The 25,862-nt window shown below is 49.7% G+C and overlaps 10 protein-coding genes across 10 annotated transcripts; 6 read left to right on the top strand and 4 right to left on the bottom strand.

Annotated features, from left to right (window-relative positions):
* Positions 1–184: 184 nt before the first annotated feature.
* Positions 185–1,405, top strand: N7500_000914 (putative endo-1,3(4)-beta-glucanase; the record flags this gene model as incomplete). Its single annotated transcript, XM_056672060.1, has 1 exon — positions 185–1,405. One exon carries the CDS (start codon positions 185–187, stop codon positions 1,403–1,405), a length of 1,221 nt encoding a protein of 406 aa, XP_056537633.1.
* A 598-nt stretch (positions 1,406–2,003) lies between these two features.
* On the bottom strand, positions 2,004–7,080 carry N7500_000913 (WD40 repeat domain-containing protein; the record flags this gene model as incomplete). Its single annotated transcript, XM_056672059.1, has 6 exons — positions 2,004–4,352; positions 4,400–5,259; positions 5,313–6,088; positions 6,141–6,449; positions 6,504–6,627; positions 6,684–7,080. The coding sequence occupies 6 exons, from the start codon at positions 7,078–7,080 to the stop codon at positions 2,004–2,006; spliced, it is 4,815 nt and encodes a 1,604-aa protein (XP_056537632.1).
* A 1,916-nt stretch (positions 7,081–8,996) lies between these two features.
* Positions 8,997–10,236, top strand: N7500_000912 (FAD-dependent oxidoreductase; the record flags this gene model as incomplete). Its single annotated transcript, XM_056672058.1, has 4 exons — positions 8,997–9,025; positions 9,126–9,572; positions 9,635–9,711; positions 9,806–10,236. 4 exons carry the CDS (start codon positions 8,997–8,999, stop codon positions 10,234–10,236), a joined length of 984 nt encoding a protein of 327 aa, XP_056537631.1.
* Positions 10,237–10,748: 512 nt separating this feature from the next.
* N7500_000911 (translation machinery-associated protein TMA46) lies at positions 10,749–12,017 on the bottom strand (the record flags this gene model as incomplete). Its single annotated transcript, XM_056672057.1, has 3 exons — positions 11,872–12,017; positions 11,249–11,799; positions 10,749–11,193 (listed from the first exon to the last, which is right to left on the bottom strand). Exons 1-3 carry the CDS (start codon positions 11,944–11,946, stop codon positions 10,749–10,751), a joined length of 1,071 nt encoding a protein of 356 aa, XP_056537630.1. The 5' UTR covers positions 11,947–12,017.
* Positions 12,018–12,962: 945 nt separating this feature from the next.
* On the bottom strand, positions 12,963–13,908 carry wos2 (Hsp90 cochaperone SBA1; the record flags this gene model as incomplete). Its single annotated transcript, XM_056672056.1, has 4 exons — positions 12,963–13,028; positions 13,084–13,332; positions 13,384–13,709; positions 13,884–13,908. The coding sequence occupies 4 exons, from the start codon at positions 13,906–13,908 to the stop codon at positions 12,963–12,965; spliced, it is 666 nt and encodes a 221-aa protein (XP_056537629.1).
* A 554-nt stretch (positions 13,909–14,462) lies between these two features.
* On the top strand, positions 14,463–15,225 carry N7500_000909 (ESCRT-III subunit protein VPS24; the record flags this gene model as incomplete). The annotated part of the gene is made up of 2 exons (XM_056672055.1): positions 14,463–14,510; positions 14,575–15,225. 2 exons carry the CDS (start codon positions 14,463–14,465, stop codon positions 15,223–15,225), a joined length of 699 nt encoding a protein of 232 aa, XP_056537628.1.
* Positions 15,226–15,795: 570 nt separating this feature from the next.
* N7500_000908 (putative RNA annealing protein Yra1) lies at positions 15,796–17,674 on the top strand (the record flags this gene model as incomplete). Its single annotated transcript, XM_056672054.1, has 5 exons — positions 15,796–16,011; positions 16,065–16,094; positions 17,055–17,219; positions 17,277–17,347; positions 17,401–17,674. The coding sequence occupies 5 exons, from the start codon at positions 15,796–15,798 to the stop codon at positions 17,672–17,674; spliced, it is 756 nt and encodes a 251-aa protein (XP_056537627.1).
* Positions 17,675–18,098: 424 nt separating this feature from the next.
* On the bottom strand, positions 18,099–18,861 carry N7500_000907 (EF-hand superfamily Ca2+-modulated protein; the record flags this gene model as incomplete). The annotated part of the gene is made up of 3 exons (XM_056672053.1): positions 18,099–18,465; positions 18,588–18,799; positions 18,859–18,861. The coding sequence occupies 3 exons, from the start codon at positions 18,859–18,861 to the stop codon at positions 18,099–18,101; spliced, it is 582 nt and encodes a 193-aa protein (XP_056537626.1).
* A 522-nt stretch (positions 18,862–19,383) lies between these two features.
* N7500_000906 (bifunctional C97 family peptidase/thioredoxin family protein) lies at positions 19,384–21,301 on the top strand (the record flags this gene model as incomplete). Its single annotated transcript, XM_056672052.1, has 5 exons — positions 19,384–19,389; positions 19,471–19,485; positions 19,533–19,754; positions 19,804–20,806; positions 20,859–21,301. The coding sequence occupies 5 exons, from the start codon at positions 19,384–19,386 to the stop codon at positions 21,299–21,301; spliced, it is 1,689 nt and encodes a 562-aa protein (XP_056537625.1).
* Positions 21,302–22,556: 1,255 nt separating this feature from the next.
* Positions 22,557–23,570, top strand: N7500_000905 (D-isomer specific 2-hydroxyacid dehydrogenase family protein; the record flags this gene model as incomplete). The annotated part of the gene is made up of 1 exon (XM_056672051.1): positions 22,557–23,570. The coding sequence occupies one exon, from the start codon at positions 22,557–22,559 to the stop codon at positions 23,568–23,570; it is 1,014 nt and encodes a 337-aa protein (XP_056537624.1).
* Positions 23,571–25,862: the final 2,292 nt, after the last annotated feature.

The raw sequence follows: 25,862 nt of genomic DNA, 5'->3' as shown, positions 1-25,862 counted from the left end.
TTCAAATAATCAAAGTAGTAGCCCCGAAGGGTACTGGACCTCGGAGGTAAAGTTGGCCCTGAGTTTATGCAGCTGAGTCAGCTCATAACGTCATCATCCGGGGTTCCAACAAACAGCACAAGCTACCTCCGGAGCTCTCACCAATCACTTCAACACTCAGCCTTCCTCAACACCCATACTCACTATGAGCTCTGACGATGCCTCGCCTCAGGCAGGCCAGACATATGATAACGCTTCCTCACCCTCTACCCGCAAACCTGGGCTCGCGAAACATAACCTCCAACTCCGGCAAGAGTCAATTGTGAGGCCTGATATTTTCACATTGTGTTTTGGATTTTTCGGCACAGGCGCCTGGAAACAAAAGGTCGCCCAAACAGTGACCGAGCGAGTGGAGAACCACTACGTGCTGACACAACGACCACCAACCCAAGATGAACTCGATGCAATGGTGGAGCATGGAACGCGATGCCTGTACCACGCGCGGACGGGTTTACCCATAAGCTCATTCCTCGGAACAGCACTTCTCTACAGCCAAGCACGCAAGTCGCCGCTCTTCCCGCGCAACCCCACACCAGCTGCACTCTTTAATACAGTGCGCACCATGGCTAGCGATGCGAGCCTCAGAGGGAACATCGGATCAGCGGCATTCAAAATGGTCTTCATTATTACTCTTGGCAGCATGGCATCGAGCGCTTATGCGGTTTCACAAGATGCCATGCACATGTTGACGGACCCACGACTGAAGCAGTTTGTCGAGGACGTGCGCAAAGCGAAACCAGAAGATGTGCGCAAGCGTAAGATTGAGGCCGCCCATGCGCGTCTCCGCGGCATGCGCAATGGTGAGCAAGATATTGGATCCCAGATCATCGGCACACCTGCTGGATATACAGGCGACAACGGGTACGAACAGGAGCAGACGTCTTATGATTCTCCGGCCCAGCCGAATTCTTATTCTGAATACGTGAGCTCCAATGATACCCAGGGGAGCTCTCAGTCTGCTTCATATGAGTCGTCTACACCGAATATGAATGCTGGCGCAATCTGGGCACGCGGCAGGGGTACTCAACCTGAGTCAAATTCGGCTTTGGATTTTATGGATGAGGACGATGCCAGCCCTACGGCGGTGGAATACCGGGATACAAACATCGATGGTTCTTCTAATGGCAGTGCTTGGGACCGGATTAGACGACAGAATGCGGGAGCACGCGCCCAGCCTCGACAGCAGCCCGGCATGTCACAGGCTACTATGAACCCTTACTCTGTCGGGTTTGGCCAGAGTGATCAAGAAAAGTACGACTCCAACCAAAAGTCTGAGAGAGATCAAGCACAGGCAGAGTTTGATCGGATGATTGAGGCCGAGAGGAACGCTGGCAGCGAAGGATCACCTCGAAACAGAGGCTGGTGATACACGGAATCTGTCAGCCCATCTTTACATCTATATTTGCATGTACAACTATGTCATTCTTCGGCCTTTCCAAGACAGACTACTTTCATAGCACAATATCTTCAAATAGGAAACAACTGATACCGTTATCATTAAGCCTTTGCAGGCATATATGTTTAGCTATGGTGACCCTGATCAAGAGAGTATGAACCAATGGAAACCGGATTTTTAGAGACATCGCTGTCTACAATCTTGAAAAGGAAAACATGACAACCAGAGACTAGGAAATCGTGCATTCAATCAACCATAAGATTAAGGCTGATGACAGGATATGGTATTTGGAATATAATTTGGGGGCATATAACTCAGAGAATATCAAACAGAACAAGAGAGGGTATGAGCCCTTAAACAGGGGTGATGTCAAATCGAAGCCAAGGGGCAGTGAAAACATGATGCGTGATGCGTTGAAATCCAGGACATTGCAATTTCATGACGAAAAACAAAAACAATCAAAACAGGGGGCTGATAATGCAAAGAGAGGAGAGAAGGATAAAAATAAAGACCAGGAAAGATGTATAGGAAAAAAGAACACTCGTTCGTCAGTCAAGCCCTACCGCGCTCAAACAAAGTTCGAACCCGGCGCAACATAACTCTGACTCGGCAAAATATAGTCCGAGTTCGACCCAGCAACATGGGAATTCAGACTCTCATGGGGAGCCATTTCCGCCTCGTGAGCCTGCGTCCAAGGTTCGACGCTGCGACTGTTGTTGCGCATACGAGTCAAGCTACGCAGCTTGTTCGTGAAGCTCTCATTTGAATTACGATTTCGGCGATGGTCCATGGACATACGACTGCCCGACTGACGGGAATCCATTCCGTGACTGTTTCCATTAAGAGTTGGGGCGGCAGTCATAGCGCGAGGGAGAAGACGGCCGAGGTCTTCATTGTTGTCAATGGCGATGTCGATTGTTGCTGACGACTCGCGGGGCGAGACGGGCACTGCGGAGACCGGGAATGGGGGTGGTGGGGGTGGGGTGTTGAGATGCTGCAGTTCCGGGAGAATGGGAGGAGGTGGTGGAGGCGGAATCGTCTCGTTCTGTGATGAGGGTTCGCTCTGCATTGCGTGCTCGATTGTCTCTTCAATGCTCACTTGGACGTGAGGGGAGGTGCCGGAGACATAGCCGCCTGAGCTGGTGCGGTTATGGCCCTTCGCGCGGCTGCGGCTGCTGGACCGGCTCCGAGGGAGAGCTGGGTTAAAGCGAGGATGCATGGGGACGTCAATGGGCATTGATGGGGCATTGTACTGTGATTCTGGCACGGGGACGGACATCGATCGTCCGATTCTCTCGGCGGCATCTCCTTGATACCGGGCGCTGCTGAGGAAGAAACTGTTATCTGTGGGAATGATGGGTACAGAGGGAGGCCGCTCTTCATCTTGTCCGGTCCCTCCATACTTGGGATGCCGCATGGCTCGAGGAGTTGCTGGGAGTCCGCCGGGCATGCCAGAGCGTGAAGAGTTTGAGTCAGAACTGCTGGGATAGTCCGTAGATACTTTGGCTGGGGCCATCTTGTTCCGCGATGGAGCTCGCTGGAAGTATGAGCTTGTACCAGAGAAAGGCGGCGAGCCCTCAAGGGGGCTTCTTGCACTTTGCAGTTCGCCGGGGAAGGGAATGTTTGGTGCTGATGGGTTGCGTGCGAGTGATAACCTTCGTGCTTCCAATTCAGCAGCGGCAATCTCTCTTCGCTTTCTCTCCGCGAGGGTGACAAACGGTGTCCTTGGGGGTACAATGTCTTGGAACTCATTGGCTGTCGAGCTTAGTTGACCTTGTCCATTGGAATGCCCATTGGACGTGCCTTCTTGGCCAAAGACCTTGCTGCTTAACTGCTCCGGTACCGATGCCTGCTGTGCCCAAGGGTCTGATGCAGGTCCTGGTTGGATCACAGAAAGACTCTGCGATGTTTTGTGTCTGGTTTCTGAAGCGCCGTCTGTTTTGGAAGTTGATCCCTTTTCAGCACGACGTCGACTGGCACTTCGGTGGCGAGATCGCAGTCTCTTTTGGTTACCCTCAACCAGTCTCAAAGGGTTGTCAATATCCTGAGAAGTGCCTTCTGCGGGATATGCCATGGGAAGAGGTGATGATGGTGACCGAACGCTGGATCCTTGTCGGTCATTGCTGCGACCTCGAATTGATGTGTCTCGTTTGTCTGTACTGATGCGGCTAGCAGTGTGTCGACTCGAAGAGCGCTGACGGTTCCGAGAAGCCGACCCTCTCACCTTGCTCGAACTTCTAGTGCGAGATTTTGACTTCTGTGTTTCAAATGGCTTTCCAGACTCTCCGGTATGGTATCGAGCCAACTCTTCAGGAGACATAGGCACTGGAGAAGAAGGAGAGCGCTTGGCGGATTGAATGTATCGATGCTCACTCATACCGCGAGTATCTCGGGAGGCATCGCGGTGAGCTCTTGAGCTCTGACTGGCAGTGTCGTCTGGGTTCCGTCTTCCACGGCCTGGGGTATGTGGACGGAGCTTCCGCGCATGGTAGTTCGCCTCGTCAAGACTACTGATGTATTGGTCGATACTACGACCACTGACACTTGGGCTCCTAGCCGAAGCGAAGGAGTTCGCAGTTGAAGCAGTACTTTTGGCGCTGGGAATCAAACCGGTGCGGTCCTGCGGGTTTCGTTCACCTTCCAATGTCTCGATTTGAAGGCCGTCTGGCTTTCGATCTCGGGACCCGTTACGATGATCATCATTCGTGAGGGCCTCGAATACACCGGCAGCTGGTGATGGAAGCCCCTTGATGGCAGCGAACTTGTCTGTCCCTTGCACAGCAGTCTGAGGACTGGGCTTTTGAGAGTCTAGATCGGGGTTGTATTTAACAGCCGACAAAATGAGGAACCCGCTATTGCTCTCTTTTTCATCTTGGCTCTGCTCGCGTTCGTTTTCGGATGTGGAGCTATACTCATTCTGGCTGTAAGAATTTGATCGTGAAAAGCTTGGGGGTGAACATCTACTGGCGTCTCTCCTATTGAGGGTAGACGACGCCGATTGAACGCCGGAGTATTTGTTCGGGAGGTCATTGCGTGGTTCAGGCTTTGGATATTGTTCAGTTTATAAGAGCCAAATCCACCAGGGGACATTGCAGACTCGGGCACAGCGGATTCAGCAATCGGGGTAATTCCAGGTGCATTTGTCGGCGTGCGATCATCGGACTTCAAGCCAGGGAAGCGGAAACGCCCTGGCTGTCCTTCGAAGGAAGTAATGAGCTTCAGAGCTGGCGTTTTCACTGCGGTTTTGGAGTTGGATGTGGATCTTGGGCGGACTGGTGGTGGCATCATATTGGCTTGCGAAGGCTCAGGCGAGGTGAGAGGAGATGCGCGAACCATCTCTGCAAAAGATGATGTTTGTTGGGCAGAAGGAGATGCCCATGGCTCTGATGGCTCAGCTCCCGTGCACATGAAACAGCGAATGGCGAGTTGCTGCTGGGAATGAGTAACGACATGTTCGCCCCATCGACGAACGAGATATGACTGGCGCTGCCAGTCTGACGGGAACAGGAGACATGTCATTAGGATAGCTTCCATGAAGTGATTGCGAGAAACGTAAACCTCGATGGCGTCGTTCTTATCCCCGAGACCAAGCAAGATCGCGGCCGAGGTGTGTATGTCCCCGATCTCAAGCAACTTCTGTACAAATGCCTGTCCGACCTTATTTGCCTGCCCCTGACCGCTCATCTGACTTAAAGCAAGAATCATCCAGTCTGAGGTTGTAACATGCCCAGAGCTAATCATTGCGGCCATTTCATCTGTGTCGTTTTCACCAAGCCATCGCGTTAAGAGAATGGCGCTTTGGCTACCCATAGCGTGGCGGCTCACTAATGACTGTCAAAATATGTCTCGAATACAGAGGATACGGGATAATACATACACTCATCTGTGATCAAATCTTGGATGTCTCCATCCCAGCCAAAAACCACACTCAACATCTGCAGCCGAAGATCATCCGAAGTTAGATTTGTCTCGTCGATAGGTGGCTGCTGTTTGTAAGGCACATCAATCAATCGGGCCCGAGTGAACGGAAATAGATCCACGATGTTTTTGTCCGCAGGGCTGATATGAACCTCATTCCGCAATCGAGATGCCGCCCTTGAGCTTCTCACAGATGACATTGAAACCGACGAGGGATACGCAAAAGAAGCCGAAGCCTGCGGCGTATCATGGCCACCCGATGTCATCGAAAATGTCGTAGCACTCTGACCAGAGCGACTCGGCGGAGAAAAGGGTCTCATGTTATACTTCCCAGAGGAAGCCTTTGAGCTCACCGATTCCGTCCGACTTCGCGACGAAGCAGGGCTCGTCAAATCTGCCCTTTGTCTGATACTCTCGATGCTGGTTGCATCAAATGGCGTTCGTCTGGCCGCGCCTGGTAGTTCCCGAATATCAGGAGCGTCTTGCAAGCGGCGTGGGGACATTGTTTTCGCTCGACTGCCTTCCGCTGTACCGGGCCGGGGTATAATTGGAAGATGCTGCACATTTGCAACCATCGTGGGGTTTTCCAAATCATACTGCTGGACTGAATGCTGAGGGCCGATGGTGAATAAAGTCGCTGTAGGACCATAGTTTGCAATACCTCGCACACCGTCGATTGTGGGAATTGGATCGTAAGTAACATGTTTTGTTCGAACATCCCAAGACCATGTTTCCCTATTAAGAGATGTCAGTAAATTCCCAATTCTTCTCTCGTAGCGTTGCGCACCCTTCCAGATATTGCACAAGTCTTCCATTCTTTGACCAGCCCATCCATTTAGGATCAGAGGAGTTTGAATCGGATCGTTTCAATACCCTAATCACTCGAGGTGATTCTTTCCCTGGTGGTTTTGCCACGCTCCAAACTCGTAAATCGCCATTTGATGACTGGGTTGCCAGCATGTCTGACTTCTGTTTCGATGAGGATGCATGCCAAGCCAAGGAAATAATTGGCGACGGTCCACGCGAAGTAGTCAGAGTGTGAAGAATGGTAAATTGAGGAAGTAAAGTCGCGATCAATATAGAACCATTTTGATATCTAGAAATGCATTAGCTTCCAATGATACCTCTCAATCATGTTCCTTCCACATACCCAATTGCATAAGTACGACAATCCATGGCGGGTGCTAGAGCTGTGATTGGGTCGAAAATGGTGCGCGCCGAGATGTGCTCCGAGGTAGAAGGTTCGAACAGAATCACCTCACCCTTGCCATTACCTATTAAAAAAAGTCAGCAACTCCACGATTCATAGAATCTTGCACAGATCTCGTACCAAATGCGACATTGCCATTACGCATCCACGAAGCTATTCGCAGATGATCAAAGGAAGCAAATCGGGCAATCTCGTTTCCAGTGAAGATATCCCAGACGATTGCCGTTTGCCCTACATCGTAACTGACCACCAATCTTCCCGCACCCCGTTCGCTCACATTATCGACCGATATAAACTCGATATTTGCCTGGTGACTCTGAAAACGACGCTCGATTGCTAATGTATCATGATGCAAACATAGGATTGTTGAGCCCTGGGCATAGAGGAATAAGGATGCCGTCGAAGCGCAGGCCTCGAAGCGAGGCTGGATAGCCGGCGGTGCAGGTGCCATTGCCTTGACGGTCCTGGAGGGTCGTGATTCTGTCCCCAAGCTCCTATTCCATGTTAACTCAACCATTATATTGGCCCGGATGAAGCATATGAGACGATTTGCGGGGAAATTGGTTTACTATCCAAGACAAAAGTCCCAAATGATATAATCCAGAGCAAGAGGGACGAAATGAGTCCAAACAATGGACCACTGACCTCTGTTTAAGCCAGGTAAATTTCTAATCCACCAGGACCCAAGACGAAAGACGGGGAATTTCTAGTGTCTCTCTCGAGGGACATCTGGGTTGGGGAGAGAAATAAGCGCCCAGGATATCTGACCGAAATGAAATAGGCTAGAAGATCTGGGCCCTATAAATGTAAATGGCGAGATGCAAGATATGTAGGAAATATGCGAGGCAAGAAAAGAAAAGGAGAATGCAAGCCGTTAGAACAGGGGGAAATAAAATAAAAAGATAAAAAGATCCAGTGTGACAATTAGGAAATTGAACTCGCTTGCACGTTCATCACATAGGCGTGACGGAGGGCGGCTTAAGTTTGGTGTCAGACTTTGGACTATATAATATACAACATACATCCAGCCCAAGTACTTCGTAACAAACAATTCCCAAACAAGCGAAGAGTATAGTCGATCAAAACGGGGGACCTGGTTGGCGGGGGGGGGAATTGCTTGAGCGCTTTCATTTCTTGGACCATACATCTGTTTCTGGAATTACAGAGGAACTAAAGCATAACCCGGGATGAAACCCATATTCATCATATTATTAGCGGAGACGGTGAGATCGAGCCTTCTTGGTGGCTGGGTTATCATGCGGGACTTACACCAACGAGCATGCAGAAGCCATAGAAAACTTAACCCTCAGACGCAGTTCCGGAATCACTTGAAGAAAAAAACAAATCCCTGGCCCTTGCACTATGTTTAGTGTCCTGCACGTCGATCACTCGGAATACAGCCCGTTTAGGTACTTGATATAGTTGGATCTCATTCCCCTTCACACACCAACTTAACTTGACACTTTTTGATTAACTGCAAGGAACCGCCCAGTTTCCAAATGATAAAAAGCCTAGTATGCAAAAAAAAAAGAGAGATGTAATGTGATCCGAGACCGCAATGTGATTGGGATCCGTGCTGTTGTTCTCAAGCTGCAGCTTCGTCACTTCACCTGGCCAATCACCACCAGTCACCACCAATCACTGCTGATCCCCCGGCGCCTATACCACCACCCCTCAGCCAATGCCTGTACTCAACCGGCCTTTCCTAGGTGGCATCCAATCACTAGGAAAATGTCCTAATTTGGTTGTATCGGCCTATAGGAAGCCTCTACTGGGATTGAACTCGGAGACCGTTGATAAGTTTCATGCTTGAACTAGTGTTTCCTCTTATGACGATCTTTCATTTCTTTCATTTCCCACGAGGCTTATGTATGTTGTATAGAGTGTGGAGTACTTCAAATCTCTGCATTTGGGTGATGTGACAGTGAATGCAAACATATGCAGTCATCCCTGTATAAAAAGGCACCGAACGTCCTGGAGCTTGGGCCCCTGTGATAGTATCGGGGCAGAGTTTTCAATTGGACTTGGGTCAAAGGATTTCCAAGTTGTACTGAGCACACTGGATCAATTCCGATGCTTGGAGTTATAGTCACGGGAGAATCCCACTACAATATATATATCTTGTGGGTTATGCGTGATCACATCGAGTACATATTCAAGGCCAATCGAAGATATGAGAGCATATTTGTGAGATTAAGATCCAAATTATATGCAATGTTAGCTAATTCGCAGAGATAGGGCAGGTTATCAGTTGTAGAAAATATAGCAGACACCGGAATACTGACTCCATATATGTCCACGGGTGGTCAGACCATGTCGTTATCGTATGATCGCAGGGGTCTTCTTATCTTCCCCAGAGGGCTTTGACTCACCTCCCCTGCTTCACTTCTATGAATTCTACCTTGTGAGTCGCTGACTTTCCAACGTTCCAAAATGTCCAAAGAGACAATCGTAGTGATCGGGTCAGTCCAAAACTTCCTATAACATCCTCGAACAAATTCCGCCCCCAAATAAAAAAAAAAAAAAAAAGATCGCAAGACACAATCAGCTGACATCAACCAGTGCGGGCGTAATTGGCCTTACTACCGCTCTTTGCATCCAACAAAACCTCACTCCTGCGCAATCCATTCTTCTGGTAGCCCGCGATTTCCCCTCGGAAACTTCCGTCAACTACGCCTCGCCATGGGCAGGAGCCCATTACCGCCCAGTCCCAGGTTCTTCGCCACAGGCCATTAAGGAAGCGGACCAAGCACGGCGCACGTATGACTTCCTGAAGCGCACTGCGGCCGCTGAGCCCGGTGCGGGAATTCAGTTCGTGGAAGGTGTTGAGCACCTCGAGGCTCCACCGCCCGAGTATCTGGATCAGCAGAGTGTGCGCAATGTCTATTCGCATCTGGATGAATTCCAGACTCTGGGGAAAGAGGATGTTCCAGCTGGCGTGGTGTGGGGTGTGAAGTACGGGACGTATGTGATCAACTCGCCTGTGTACTGTGCGCATTTACTGCGCAAGTTCGTTCTCAAGGGGGTGAAACGAGACAGTATACGCTTGCCAACGTGAAGGAGGCGTTTAGTATGGCGGGGAATGTCAAGACTGTGGTGAACTGCTCGGGAAGTGGGTTTGAAGACCCGAAATCGTTTATCATTAGAGGTATGTGTGGGTCTACGATGGGAGTGAGGGTGATAGTTGTTCTTGGGATGCGCTCGGCCGTGTACGTTCTAAATTGTGTTGACATGTCCTCTAGGTCAAACCTGTCTCGTCCGTAACCCCGTCTCCAAGACCATTACTCGACAGAATACCGATGGATCGTGGTCCTTCTGTATTCCCCGTCCTTTCGAAGGCGGGACCATTATCGGAGGCACGAAGGAGCCGAATAACTGGGACCCCAACCCATCGCTGGAAACCAGACAGCGGCTCCTTGCTAACGCAACCAAGTGGTTCCCTTTCACCCCCGAGAGCGGCGGCAAGTTCGATGTGATTCGCGATATCGTCGGTCGGCGACCGGCTCGAGAGGGCGGTTTGCGTATCGAGGCGGAGAAGCTCGCTGATGAACGGTATATCGTTCATGGGTATGGTGCTGGTGGTCGTGGGTTTGAACTGTCTCGGGGTGTTGCAGAAGACATTGTCGCCGTGATGCTCGAGAAGAGGTTGCTGCAGGCTAGAGCCTCGCTGTAAAACTATTTGGTGACATTTGCCAAGCGCATGCATTGTTTATAGAGAGCATGTTGTACATTTTTCTAGAGTTGATAGATCTTACCATGTCGTGCAAACTGACATGTGAATGGGAAGGCATTAGGTTCATTTGAATGAACGAACTTTTTGCTACCAACAACATAACAATGTGCCATCAAAAGGTATATCGGCCATTGATTCTTCCGTCACAATGGGACACAAGACTCATCAAGCCTTTGCGCCCCTGTGGCTAGTCAGATTTGACCTTTTCCTCTACGCATGACATCTGTAGTACACACATATAGAGGTTGGAAGAAAACGCGACCAACCGAGGCCCTCAGTGAGGTGCGAGGTTGCATACAAAGCGAGTAGTTCAGAGCAGGCGATTGTAGCGATCACTCGACATCGCGATCCGACCCCATAGCAACACAAAACAAACCTGAAGATTGCATGTGGCCGGGGGAGAAGGATCTTCAAGGGCCCACGAATCTAGTATCGTGAGGGTATGTAGGGACTCAATCCACAGCTTCAGGTGCGACAGCTTCTGGTATACTTGCGGGTATCTGTGTGGGTAGCATCCCGCCACCGAGCTTGAGAAGACGTTCCTCTTCCTTCTGTTCACGCAGCCTCTCGGTCTCTCTCCGCATGACTGACAAGTTCCAGGTTCCGTCCTCGTCCTCACCCTCCTCGTACTCACTATCCTCATCGGCCCAGTTGCCACTCTCGAATAGCGTACGACCGGTAGCCTCCTTAGCCTGCTGTGCCATGGCCTCGGCGGCCTTCTTGTCCATACGCTCCTTCTTCCACTTGGCGAAGGTCTCCTCGTTGACGGGTGTCAGCGTACCCGTCAGCTTGTGACGCTCAGAATCCAGCCAGTCCTCTAGGGTGAGGGTGTTCAAGGGTGATTTGTCCTTGAGGGCCTTCTCGGCGGCTCTCTGCTCCCGGGTCTTCAGGACGAATCTGCTCACGCTATTAGTATTGCATGGAGGCACTTATAAGTGGCGCAAAGACATACCCTGGTGGCAAGCTGTGCTTGTACATGCACTTGTTTCCTCCATTTGGACAAGTCCAGAACCAACCGTACTTCTGGTTCTCCACTGCCTCGATGAAGAATTTGCACACCTTGTCGGTGGTTGTGCGCGGGTTGCCGTGTTTGCTCAAAACAACGCTGCGTAGTTTCTCCTCGTCCCAGTCGTCCATGGTATCCTTTTGCTTCTTCTCGTCCTCGTCGACCTTCTCATCACGGCTGTCGGTGTACAAATCCTTCTTGGCTGCCTTGCGCTCGACATTGGGGTCGTGTGAGAATTTACACTTTCGGCCCTTCTCGCAGTGACCCTGCTTGAAGAAGATACAGAGTACTGTCTTCGGGTCGACACCGAAGGCGACCTTCTGGACCTGCACTGGCTTGAAGAGCTCAAGATTCTCGCGCTTGGCTCGTTCAGCGGCGGCCTTCTCGGCCTCACGCTTCTCTTTTTCGGCGGCCTTCTTTTTCTCGTCTAGGTTCTTGTTGCTTGCGGCTTGTGCTTGCAACTGTTGAATCTGTTTCTTGGCGGCACCACCTTTTTTCTATATTAAATGTTACCACATGTTGGGATGTATGTCACGAGCTCGAAACTTCAAGCTGAGGGTATGACGTACATTCTTCATACCAAAGGACTTATCTTCAACGGTGGCCTTCTTCTTCTTAGGCTGATCGGCCTTCTTGGGAGGCATGGCGGCGGTTGTGTGGACGTGACGTCGCGGGTTCGGGGAAGAGTAAAAATGTGAAAATGCGCCTGTCCAGGGTGCGCTTTAGTTGCTGACAATGAGATTGAAGAAAAATAAGACGCTACGACCTGAATGAATGACAGGGAGATCTAAAAAAAAAGAGAAGAGATCGAGATGTGGGCAGATACGCCAGAGTTGTAGAATTGAAATGTCGAAAACGAGGGGTGAGAGAGTGTGACGGCAATTTTTGGTTAACCAATAACGATGCGGGTCCTTCTACTCCAGCGGGTGTGACGACTCGAATTATACAGAGGTGGAATGGTTTATAGAGACTTGAAGATTCAATTCTCTTTTAGAGACTCATTTTTGTCTCAAAATCAATCTCAAATGTTGTTTTATTGGCGTACAATGTCTAGTTGTCAGGATGTGCTCTTCAAAGCGACATGCGTCATATGCCCACTAATTTTTGCCCTCGACACCCACAATAGGGTCCCTGTGCGAATATAGCAGGGGAAAATAAGGATATACGGAAACGCTTTTATATAGACAGTCTCGCAATTTGAACCTTTTTATCATTGTATATGACCTTGAAATACCTTCACTTCCCACCAAATGCCCCTAAAAAAAGATATCAAACAAGATACCCACGATGTACATGCCAAGGAGGTTGATTGACCAGGAAGGTCAAGGCAACCGCTCAGGTGTCTGTTGGGAACCTTCGATTACCCTACACAATTGTACCCCAGACTCTAAAGCTACTGACTATGCATACTCTACATGAACCTGCAATGACCACTCATCACGCTTCATCAATCATTGGGATGTCTTCGATGAGATAGATCTACCGATTATAAAGGTTGGCCTTGGAGCAAAGCTGCCTGGTCAGAATAGACTTGCAGTCAATGGACGGCAAAAACCTAAGTAAATCCATAATCCAAACTATCATCCCGTAGGCGTCTTAAAGCACCCATATTTTTCGTTTCTGGTCGTCATAGATTTCGCAGAAAACAGGCATCTCATATTTAAGAGACCTCCTGGATCTTGGCGGACTTCTTGCCCTCGGCCTCTTCGAGCTCGGGGAGGTCATCCTGTAAGGCCGTCTTAGTAGATGATTACAGGTCACATATAAGCAAGCAAACTTACATCATCCTCTTCCTCGGCACCCTCACCACCGGGCATACCGCCCATACCAGGCATACCGCCAGCCAGAGCACTGAGGTCGGGCATGCCACCCATGCCACCCATGCCGGGCATACCGCCAAGCTTAGAGAAGTCGATGTTGCCTAGGCCACCGGCACCGGCGTTGGGGTCACCGCCCTCACCACCGAAGCCGCCGAAGTTGTTGGCGTAGTCGTCCTCACCAGCCTCATCCTGCTCATCCTCGTCGACCCACTGGATCCAATTAGTCACCATCCATCAATTTGAACGAACGCCTAAGCATACCTTGTCGAAGTTGGTCTTCAAGAAGTGCATCTTCTGCTTGCTCTCGAGAAGGCGGGGCCAGAACTCCTGCTTGAGCTCCTTCTTCCGGAGAACAAGCTCGACGTCGCGGTCGGTGTGGTTGACTTTGCTGTTCTCGGGGTCGATCTCGGCAAAGAGGTCCAGAGAGACGCTGTATGTTACGCCCTTTCTGGAGGTACCCTTGAAAGTGACATTCTTCTCGGTGATGCTGAGGGTAGCATCGGCCTTGGGGACTTCGGCAGCCTTGATGTTCACGTAAAGGTAGTTGCGCTCAGGCTCCGAATCGGATGAACGCTGAGCCCATGTAACTAGAAAGAGACAGAATATCAGCACCTCAAGCTTCCTCAGAAATGAGCTTGTAAAATTGAGAAAGTCAATGTGTCAAAACAGTCTTAAACATTGAATAACGTCATAGTAAATTTCATGCAAAATGTGCAGTCCCGCGTTGGAGCGGGGAAGCAGTAGGAGTAACAACAACGTACCTTCGGGAGTCAAGGTCTGAGACATATTGAATTAGGAGAGGGATGATAACCGGTAGAATTGAGAAAATGGAGAGAGATAAGAAAGGTGGTCAAAAAGAGGAGAGAAAGTGTAAGAGAAGCTCATCCACGACCTACCTAGGTGCTATGTTGTAGAAACTGGTAGAAGCATGCCTCAGGCATTAACTTATGTGGGACATCGTATTACGTCAAAGCTGACTCAGTTTCCGTTCCCGGCGCGGGCTGGACTAGAGTGGCACTCAAAGGTACCGTTAAGTGAATATTGACAGTCGCATCAGTACACACTGATCTGAAGACTGAACCGAAGTCCTACGGACTCTTGTCTTAGAGAAGAGTCCTGCCATTAATACCCCGAAGGTCTGGAATTGCGCCAATATAATCAACGAATTAGCTTTGCCCCGCCTATCTCTAAGACGATGCACCAGGCGTGAGCCTTAATCGCTGATCAAACCACACCTCGAGGCTGAATTTATTTGTTGGAGCCACCCAGCCCATTCGATTTGCTTGCTTGTCTTTTCCATTGCAGCATTCCATCTCTATTACAACAACAAGATCGCATCCATGGAGAGTCTCAAGGCGGTGTTCTTTGGGCCTGACCCGCAAGCCCAGGTAGGCAGTTGGTGTGGCTCGTCAATACCTGGAAACATGACACTGATGAAGAATAATCTGTCAGATGAGAAAATGCAATGCTTTAATACGCACAAACACACGGCAACTCGATCGCGATTTAGCCCGGCTTAAAGCTAGTGACAGTCTCACTCGCCAGCACATCGTCAATGCCTCTAAACGGGCCCAACGAAACCCATCCCAGGCCAAGCAGGCTATGAATGACACCAAAGTTTTTGCAAGGGAGCTGGTGCGCATTCGGAAACAGACCACGCGGTTGAATACCAGTCGAGCTCAACTACAGAGTGTAGGAATGCAAGTCAATGAAGCTTTCTCGGCGCGCAAAATCCAGGGCAGCCTTCAAAAGTCAACTGGGATCATGAAGGATGTGAACACATTGGTCCGACTACCCCAATTATCTGCGACCATGCACCAGCTGTCTTCGGAATTAGTCAGGGCTGGCATTATCGAGGAAATGGTTGATGATGCTACCATGGACCCCTCAGTCTTTGAAGATGAGGAAGATGAAGCGGAATCAGAGATTGAGAAGATCCTACATGAAGTTTTGCAAGGCAAACTCGCCCAAGCACAACCCGTCACGGCACCTCCTGTGGCCAAAATCTCAGAGCCGGAATCCCCACAAGCCGAGGAGGAATTCGAGGACCAAGAAGCCACTCTCGCCCAGATGCGTGGCCGGTTGGAAGCTCTCAGGAGCTAGTATATATTGCAAACCCAGAGCGTTAGTCTTGTTTATTTGTTATTGAGTCGTCCGCTTCATGGCTCTCGCGTTTGGAGTTGGTTCCATGTTTTCCTTTTTCCATAGTTTATTCTCTTCGAGGCCGGACCTGCACATAATGGATTTCATTTTGCAACACAATAAGAAATCAACTGTAATTCATCTCAATCCGACATGCAATGGGACAATAAATTCATACAGACAATAGAGGGACAAAGATAAGATCCATCACACCTCTTCATTGGGGCTCAATAACATCCAATCAAACTGGGTGGCAGGTGTTTGCATCGGCCGCCAAAAGGGGCTTAGTGCAAAACCAGGCAACGCCTGCTCGCCCCCTCTCCTCGCGCCCTCATATCCTTCTTCCTCTCACGATTCATCCTTTCCCACTACACATACTTCATCCTATTTCGAGAATCTACTGTGATCTTGATATCTTCTTCAAACGCGACTCAACAATCACAGGTCGCATATCAACCACAACGCGTCTCTCCAGTGACTTTTACTGAACTTGCAAATCGCCAGCTTTGCTATTCCATCTCTGTCGCAATCATGTCTGCCAACCTCGACAAGTCTCTTGATGATCTCGTCGGCAGCCGTCGCCAGGCCGCTCGCAACACTGGTCGCCGCCGTGGCGGTGCCCGCCGCACTGCGACTAAGCCATCCGCCGTTGGAGGCGTGAAGAAATCCACCAAGGCTGCCCCCAAGCCTGCTCACCCAGCCTCTGTCGCTCAGACTGGCTCCAGCAAGATTCTTGTCAGCGGATTGGTAAGTTCCTATTCCGGTGATGTTTCAGCGTGTCCATGCGCTAATTTCCTCAGCCTTCCGATGTGTCCGAGGCCAATGTCAAGGTATGTTGATCTAAAGGCTCTCATATTGGCTTCCACCGCCATCTCTTTTCTCGAGGATATTGCGGCGCAAACGATTCCGATCGGTATATCGACCTCCCTCTACCTCTTCCCATGTCGATGGATATTCCTCGATGTACGGCAAACAGCCTGCTCCTTCTAAATGTCTCTGCAAATATATAAACATAGCTGGCGCTCTGCAAGACAAGAAGTTGAGCTGGGCTGTAGTACTGTGAAAAGACGTACATTGCTCGTGTCGATTTCCACATAGAAATCCACCCGCCTTGTACTCTGAGTACTGTGCCGAGGATGATTGATGAAAACCCATCATCCTGACCTCTCTTGAATTCTACGCATTTCCTTCTTGTCTTCTACTTCAAGATCCATGTGGGCATCAGCGAGCGCATCTGTGGAACAATGGTCAACTGGTTTAAGTTTCAGAGGGCAGGGTGAAACCCATCTATTCGAGACTGTTGTCTCAAATCTCTCCGTGAAGAGTCCTGCTGCTATGGGGTGATTACCTATTCCAGTGACTCAGAGAGGTTCAAACCGTGTCTAACATGGCCCTATCTTGGTGGGATGGCACAATCATGGGCAAATGGATTCCAGTTGACAAATCTCGCCTTGATGGTGGTGATGTGAAAAAGCGCTTTTGTTGAAGGACTTGTTGTGATCGCTTGATGGATTTACGGATGAAGTTGAGACTCCATACTACTATGGATCTTTGTTGGCGTGTTATATCCAATTGCGGGGAGTGACGTTGCGACCTGTCGGCTTAGGTTGCAATTAGGGATTTCCATGTTCCTATGTTGGGATGAAACGGACAATCGATTGATGCTGTGTGCTCGCTGATGCCCTCTCACTTTGACCGTCCTCGTTTGCGCCGCCACCTTGTTTCCGACACTCGAGAACCGCGCTCACTCAAATTGTCTGACGAAAATACTGATCGTCGTTGCGCTATAGGAATACTTCAGCAAGTCTGCTGGCCCTGTCAAGCGGGTCATGCTTACTTACAACCAGAATGGTACTAGCCGTGGCATCGCCTCCATCCAGTTCAGCAGGGCAGACACTGCTGTCAAGGCCACCAATGAGCTCAACGGACTCCTTGTCGATGGTCGCCCAATGAAGGTAAACACTCTTCGTCTGGCTGACCCCTAATGCAACATTGACTGACCTTCTCAATAGATCGAAGTTGTCTATGATGCATCTCACGTTCCTGCTATTCCTGCCCCCAAGCCTCTCACTGAGCGCATTGCGTAAGTTGCTCTCCGTTTTGACTGTCCGCATTCATATACTTATTTATCCACAGTCAGAAGGCTCGGCCCAAGTCCGCCGCCGCCCCCAAGGCAAAGGAGACCAAGAAGACCGCCGCTACTGACAAGGGAGGCCGCCGCACCAAGGGTCCTGCTGGCGCTCGTAGCCGCGGTCGTGGAAAGCCCAAGACTGTTGAGGAGCTTGATGCTGAGATGGTCGACTACTTCTCCGCCGATGCGCCCCCTGCTGAAGGCACTGCTCCCGTCAACAACACTGTCCCCCAGGCCAACGCTAACCAGGACATCGGCATGGCCGACGAGATCTCCTAAGCTTTCAGCTGTTGCTTTCACTTTCCTCCATCCCGGCTCCTGCATGATACAAGTTTCGCAAATATTCTCGGGAGTTCTTTATGGTTGATGCGCGGGTCATATCTCCTTCTGTGCTCCTTTGTTCTGCTTTTTTTTTTCAATGGCTGTGTTTACTCTTTTTTTTCTTCTTCTTTTGCTACTAGTACCACCAGGCTTAATTCTTTCATGTCTTTCGCAGAAGCCGGAGGAGGAAAGCATGTATCTACACCACAATGGAAACATTACAAATGATAATCGATTTTCGAACAATCCAATCCCTTCAAAGTTTCAAACCCTTCGACTCCCTGCTAAAAAGAAGATGCCATATCAAACGCCAAACCAGGCCCGTATATCCAAAAGAACAAGAACCAAAGTCTCATCAACGATCTACACAAATCCCCCATTTCTAAAACACACCAGCTCTGGTCATGACATCATGAAACTGCTCCAAAGTAACACCCGCACTCAACCCAGCACCCCCATTCCCTTCAAGAATCATGTCCTTAAGTAGGTCATCACCCACACTATCCTCCTTCAAGTCACGCGCAATGCGCCGCAGATGTGATAGTGTAATGGGGCCACCGGTGCCGCGCGTGAATAGCTGGTACGCATCGTCCACCTCGGCAGCCATGGCGTCATCATCGCGCGAGCGCAACTTAGCTGCTGCTATTGAGACAAAGGGGCTGTAGGGCACGTATCCGCTTAGAGTTGGATCGAGGGCGGAAAGGATTTCGGCGAGTTCAGTTGAGTCAGTGGGTGGGAGTCCGAGGGCGCTGTTGAAGAGAGAGTCGTTAATATCGCGCATCGTAGCCTATGCAGAAGAAATTGAGGGGGGAATGGGGTTGCAGGTGATGTCGATTGTTGTAAATGGCCGTAGAGATGTGGGAGAGCTTACACCAGTGCCTTGCGCACATCCTCGCGCGGAATGACTCCCTCCTTCTCGTCGGGGAAGTCTGCATTCTTGTCAGAGAATAGGTTGAAGACTTCTTTGATTTCGTTCTCTTCTTCGGCGGTAATGTTGTTCTCCTTCGCGAGTTTGGATGCGCGTCCGCGCTTTGGTGCTGCCGGTGCGGAGGAGCTGGCTGCGGCTCCGCGCTTTTTGGGAGGCTGCGAGGAAGTCAGCTTTAGTTGGGGATTGACGATTGAAGAAAGCTGGGATTTCTTACCATGTGGGTATCACTGGCAGGAGCTGCAGGATTCACAGTGATGTTGGCATGGGCAAAATGAGGATCTGGAGGTGGGGAGGGCGATTGGAAAACGATCTATGAATGCGGCCAGAATTATAGCTCTACCTAGGTATGGTACATCAATGTACAATTATTATTGAACATAAACATATGCGAAAGTTAGTGAAATCATTTGCATTGGACTTCTGGTCTACTAGGATATCCGATCATTTTCCGATTTTGAAGCAGATCTCGAATGCAGTTTATAGTGAGAGATAGGATCGCATCCATGAACAAACACCATATTCCATTTAGATGAAGTAGAAATAGTCATTCAAGATATGAAATCCCAAATATCAAATATCAAATGTCACATACCAAATGTTAGAGAAGACGATCGAAGGTGATGGCAGTCCTGGAGGCACCCGACGCTGACGTTATCGGATTGGCGCCTGGCGCATCAACCTTGAAAGGGCTTTCTCTCTTCGCCGCAAAGGTGACTCTCATCTACATATCAATTCCATCATGGATGTATCACTATATGTTTACGACCTTTCAAAGGCAAGTTCTACAATTCTACATGTGGTCAATACCAACTAATTTTGAATATAGGGTCTGGCCCGAATGGTATGTTCAACGCGCCATGGAAAGTGAGCAGTCACTAACCTTTACAGTATTCCCTTGCTCTGACGGGGACGCAAATGGACGCCATATATCACACATCTATCGTTCTCAACGGGGTTGAATATTACTTTGGCCAGGGTATCCAGACCTCTACTCCGGGAAGCACCCATCATGGGCAGCCCATGGAGATCGTGAAGTTGGGTACCACTGAGCTTCCAAATGATGTTATTGAAGAGTACCTTGGCTCATTGGCAACGATCTATACGCCTGAGGTTTGTTCATGAACCCCTCCAGCAAGGGGGTATGGCTAATCAGCTCTAGTCCTATGACCTTTTTCTTCATAACTGCAATAACTTTACCCAAGACCTTTCAATGTTTCTTGTTGGGAAAAGTATCCCTGAACATATTATCAATCTACCTCGCACTTTTCTTGAAACCCCTTTCGGGCAGATGATGAAACCTCAGATCGAGAGTGCTCTCAAAGGTGTCACTCAAGGCACCGGGACAGGTCCTGCCCCGGGGCCTAGTGTTCAACCGACCACAGCGAGGACTGTTCCTGCCACATCACAGCCGGTAACACATCCAGCACCGGGCACAGTCCGCGTAGTGAGCAATCTCAGTCAGCTACAAAGCGAGCTGACGCGTGCTTCCAACTCCTGCGCTGTTGTTTTCTTCACATCTTCAACGTGCCCGCCCTGCAAGGCTTTCTATCCACCATATGATCAGCTCGCAGCGGAAGCGGGTGAGCGAGGTACTCTCATCAAAGTCGACATCGGCGTAGCTCAAGATGTTGGCATGAAGTACAGTGTGCACGCGACTCCTACCTTCATGACATTTTTGAAAGGCCAAAAGCTGGATCAATGGAGCGGTGAAACCCCGGCTAAGCTAGCGGGAAATGTTCGTATATTGTTAGAGATGGCCCACCCGGCTCACCCTCATCGTCAACTACGGCTTCCCAGTCTTCAGCGAGAGATCACGACCTTTGTCATGTATAAGAAGGTTCCACCACTCGAAAAGCTTCTCCAAAAGCTCCCTGCCACGTTCAAGGAAGGCCATGGTGTTGCGCAGGTTATTGAATTTGTGAAGCAGCGTCATTCAACCAACGAAACTGTCGCTGATATTAGGGTCCCCGATTTGCATGCATTTGCCACAACATTGACCTCCACATACTCGGCACTTCCCAGCGGCAGTCATTTTGCTGTAGTTGATCTAGTGCGTCTTCTTCTGCTTGATCCACGCGCAAGTGGCTACTTCGCCGAAGAAGCCCAACATGCAACCCTCCTCACTCTCCTTGCGCCGCTATCCCAAGACGATCTCTCTTCATGTCCATACAACCTCCGCATCGTGGCCCTCCAATTAGCCTGCAATCTCTTTAGCACACCTCTCTACCCAGAACAACTCACCTCCTCCTCATCCCCACTCCGCGAGAGCTGCCTCCGTCTCGCGACCAACTCCCCTCCTAGACTCACAAACCAGCCTTCGCGTTGTTGCTGCCTCGTTTGCGTACAATCTTGCTGCATTCAATCATAACGCCCGATTTGACGGGAACCCTGATCCTCTATCTGAGGGAGATCAGGTTGAGCTAACTGCATCGGTGCTTGAGGCTGTTTCGCGGGAAAATGAGAGTATAGAAGCCTTGCACGGGTTGTTGTTTGCTCTTGGGCTTCTTGTTTACGAAGCTCCGATGGACGGGTCTCTCATTGATCTTTGTCGCGCTATGGGCGTGGCGGAGACAATTTCTGGAAAGACGAAGGTTCAGGCCGTACAGAAGGAGCCGCTATTGAAAGAGATTGGACAACTTTTCAGCAAGGGGCTCTAATTATTGTCGATCCTCGTACCATATCCTCTCAGAATATAATTGAACTCGAGTTCCTCGAAAGCGCGGTCATGATATACTGGGCCTATCCATAGACTCAGGCCTTTTGCATATCGTCTTACTTGTGTCCTTTGACCCTCCTTCCTTACAATTTATGAAATATTCAATTAACAAAGATTTTCCCTCCCGTTACAAATGCAGCATCCCCACCACCACAGACAAGGTCTTGTAGATCAATCGCGACCATGCACACATGAAGAGTCCAAATCACCAATTCTCCCTCCGTACGACACCCAAGCGATCGGTAATACATGATCCTGGTGAAGGGCGGCGATCGCCCTTATCAAGATCAAGGTCTGGACTTCCACCGGGCACGATATTGACGAAGATATCTGCTCTCTCAGTCAGATATACCAGTGCATACGTGACATGTTTGACCACGGTAACTACTGATGTCTTTTCCAAGCCCTGCAGATTCGAAACTGCCGGACTTGCTTCAACAGGAAGGACGTGACCGGGTGGTGGACACGGCTGGGGGGGACTTCAGCGGCGACAAATTCGTTGGCTGAATCATAAGATACCGGAACCGGTCCGGCCTTGGTCTGTATGAGGGTATTCGAGCAATGGGGGGAGTGGGCCATTAGCTGGCGGAGAGAAAGTGGCTGGGACCAATGAATGGCCGGCGAACTACATCTTATTGACAGGAGTGAAGATGTCTTCGACAGCCGGGGTTTCCCTTCCGCTGTGGTGGGATATAAGAACACCGTCTCAGAAAAAAACGAATTCTTTGGAAACGGGATTATCTTCGAATCTATTTTAATCATTTGTATTAAGCCGATGGCGAGAACTATACTTCTATGTGAATATCCATATCAAGGGTGATTATATACGAGTCAGCGAATATCAGCTTTCCAACCTGAGAAGTATTATTCTAGGCCTGGGTAACAAATGGTGGCTTTTGTGCGGACATACGATTAATTGTCAAAGGCTTTGAAAAAAACATGAACATGTATAGGACTCAAGTAGGAGTATGGAGTGGTATCACTAAGCATAAGCGGCTACCCCGGTAATCATCGATCTATAAGAACAGGCCTAATACGTTGGGGGGTTGGGAACTTCACATTCTCCATTCTCGGATAGTCCGACGCCCTACCGGGGACATACCGGCAGACCCACATCGGCTACCCTTGGTATCAGTCGCCGGACTTGGATATCAAAGTGAAAAGATCTTCAAACACATCTTCCACCTTCCATAGTCATGGCAGAGAACATCACCCACCACATTGTCGCCATCGAGGCCATCCATTGCCCAATCCCAGAATTTGATCTTCCAGGGCCGCATACGCGCGCAGTACACCGAAGGACCAACCCCGCTGATCTTCACAGCCGTGTCAAAGATGCCACAATCATCGTAACCACGACGACACGCCTGACAGCAGAGACTCTCAGCGCCGAAGTCACCCCAAAACTCCGCCTTGTAGTGATCATGGCGACGGGCACAGACTGCGTCGATATAGCAGCGGCATCCGCACGAGGAATCCCTGTGTGCAACTGTCCCGGCGCTAATATCGACAGCGTCAGTGAACACGCTATCGGACTTTACTTTGCCACTCGACGGAAGTTTGTCGAGCTCCATAATGCCACAGTTGCAGTTCCTGCGGACTTGTCGCGTGATACTGAGTGGAAGACCAATGGCTCATTGCTCAGTCGGGTTCGTGCGCCTGATGGACAGGCTCCGTTGCTGTGCAGTGATGAAACCATATGTATTGTTGGGTACGGATCGCTGGGTAAACGCATCGAGGCCATGGCAAAGGGCCTTGGGATGAATGTGATCATTGCTGAGCGCAAAGGTGCGTCTCCTCGTGCGGGTCGGGTTCTGTTCGAAGATGGCTTGAAAAGATCGACTGTGGTTGTTCTCTGCTTGCCGCGAAGTGCTGAGACGCTGAACATGATTTCTACTGCGGAATTCAAGATCATGTCCCCTCATGCCGTCTTGGTTAATGTCGCAAGAGGTGGGATTGTTGACGAGGAGGCCTTGATTGAAGCCCTCAAGCGCGGGGCGATCTCAGGTGCGGCTACAGATGTTTATGCCATCGAACCTGCCGGGAGAGGCGACTCTCCATTGTTAAGCCCAGAGGCAGCGGGGTTGAATTTGGTATTGACACCTCATCTTGCCTGGTATTCTGAAAGGACATTGCAAAACCTACAGGCTATGTTGAAGCGCACGATTGAGAAGTGGTGTGTTGGTGAGATCATCAACCAGGTGGGATAGTCTGGAGATTTCGGTTATTGATGAATTCATTTGGCAATTAGAGTATTATAGAGTATCCTGCAAAGCATCTACTTGGGAAAACACACAGGTCGTCTTTGACGAATGAACACAAAGACTATATGAACCACTCATATCTTCCTTCACAATCCATGCCTGTTAAATCTCCATCATGTTAGGCATTCCATTTGTCCCGCAATTTTCTTGGTAATTGGCGTTCGACGAAAGCATCGACGAAGCAAAGCGTTCACTGAGCTGGTTGGCCACTGCGGGAGATCTCGAAAGTACGTTAGATGTGCCAACTGCCACGAGAAGAATAGCAGGACATAACTCCTCGCAAGAAGCGGCCAAGGCCTTACGGTTTGGCTTGGATAAAATGCCCCAAAGCTTGGCTGCTTCGCTGCTGGAACTTGCGCGGAACAGCGCTGATAGAATGACAACTGGTTTTGTTTACACTTAAGAGTACTATGTCATAGTAAATTGGTCCTGTTTGACGCTTCCAACTACATCCCTTCCGTTCAATTTCATTGTTTTAGTTTCAGCGATTCCTTCTGACTGCCTTGCAAGCAGAGTGAGGTCAACCTAACACACAATAAATTGAGAGAAGCTAGACTAATCGTGCGCCGATAGCCAAACGGCGCATGTCCAATCTAAGCACAGCTGCGGAAGTGGACAAGGTGTCAGGATGATTCGGACCTATAACCTTTTCCTGCCCGACTACACAGGCTCTGAGCAAATCGATCGTGTGGGCCATTCGACTCACAGACTCCCAGGTAAAGGCAAGGTTGGCCATACTTACCGTATCAGGATGATCCAGTCCAGCTTTCGCAATGGTCAGCCGTGGTCTACCAACAAGCATGCTTGGGGTTGACTTGACAGTGATGACAGATAGTCAGACGTCTGATAGTGCTGATCGTCAAAACATGGCATTTCCTTCGCCAGTCTAGCATAAATCAGATTGTGCGAGGAGGTGACAGAATAAAATATCCTGCAAGAAGCGGCAAAGGTATAGGGTCTGGTATGGATGAAATGCCCCAGAGCTGGACGACTTAGCTGCCGCAACTTGCTCAGAACAGCGCCGATGAAATGGCAACTGGATTTATATCCACTTAAAGAGTCTTATGTCATGGTAATTGGCCCTGGTTGACGCTCCCAGCTACAATACTCCTGTCCAGGGCCATTCTTCTGGTTTGAACGAGTCTAGTCAATAAGCACAAAAGGCCTGGTCGCTGGAACACCTCCATCCTCCCTTCTCTACCATGAACCTGGGAAGAATTTGGTAGGAGTGCAATGTGGATCTCAAAATATCAGCGAGATGGATCGCATTGCAAGAGACGTTGATGTAAAAGTGCAATTATCAGACTCAAAGAGCGGGTCATATTCTGGAAATGATCGCAATGTTTCTAAGTGGTCGTACTGATCTCGCAACGCCAGGAACTAGACCCCATCCACAATAGCAATCAGTATCTAGAAGCTTCGTTATATTATTATCACCTCATCAACTATTTCCTTGTTTGTATCATCTTCTCTGCTTCCCGAGGCCACCGATTATATCCCCAAACTCCTCTTTGCCAGTAGCCAAGCGGCATAAGTCTTTTGAGTAGCTTTCCGCTGGCCCGCTGCATCCGAGGTACATTCTGTTCGGAACGAAGAAATATCGGCTCGAGGTTCCTTCAGCGTCACGGTGATTCCCTTCCGCCGCAACAACCTGAAGTGATCTTGGAGACTGCCGCTTGTGCCGAGAAGTACTGGCTACTTGCCTTCGCTGAAACACCCTTTTCCATTGGCCAGCTCAGACCAGCTTGGGGCGTATATTTGGAGTTTGGTCAACCCAGAAATGCAAAGTTCATCCATGCTATATTGATTTGAAATCATGCTACGACTTACCAAATCAGGAAATCCTGATCTCATAATGGAGGGATGCGTGCACACCGACGCAGCCTCCACGTATTCTTGATTATACATGTTGCCCTCGCCTCATCCTCCGTCATGGGGGGTCCCAAGCTCAACGTATCCCTCGGATCTCAGCATATCCTACATTCCATCTTTTGAAATGACATCATCAAGCCGGTATAGTTTGATACTGGGAATCAACCCTACACGAATCATTATCATATGATATTGTTCCAGACGGGAGTGTCCCCGATAGGCAGGTGTGTCATATGCCTGGAATGTGAAATCGAAATTCTTTCCAGTTGACAATAACCAACTTGGTAAAGTTGAAGCATGTGCCCGACCAAATCCATGAAATGTGATGCGCGGGCCGCTTGATATAGCGACTGTGCCCTTTTGCCC

The sequence above is a fragment of the Penicillium coprophilum genome, assembly GCF_028826855.1.
Source record: "Penicillium coprophilum strain IBT 35676 chromosome Unknown utg000001l_segment0_segment0, whole genome shotgun sequence".
In the NCBI taxonomy this organism is placed as follows: domain Eukaryota; kingdom Fungi; phylum Ascomycota; class Eurotiomycetes; order Eurotiales; family Aspergillaceae; genus Penicillium; species Penicillium coprophilum.
Note: the sequence above shows the minus strand (reverse complement) of the source record. Positions and strands in the feature narration are given on the sequence as shown.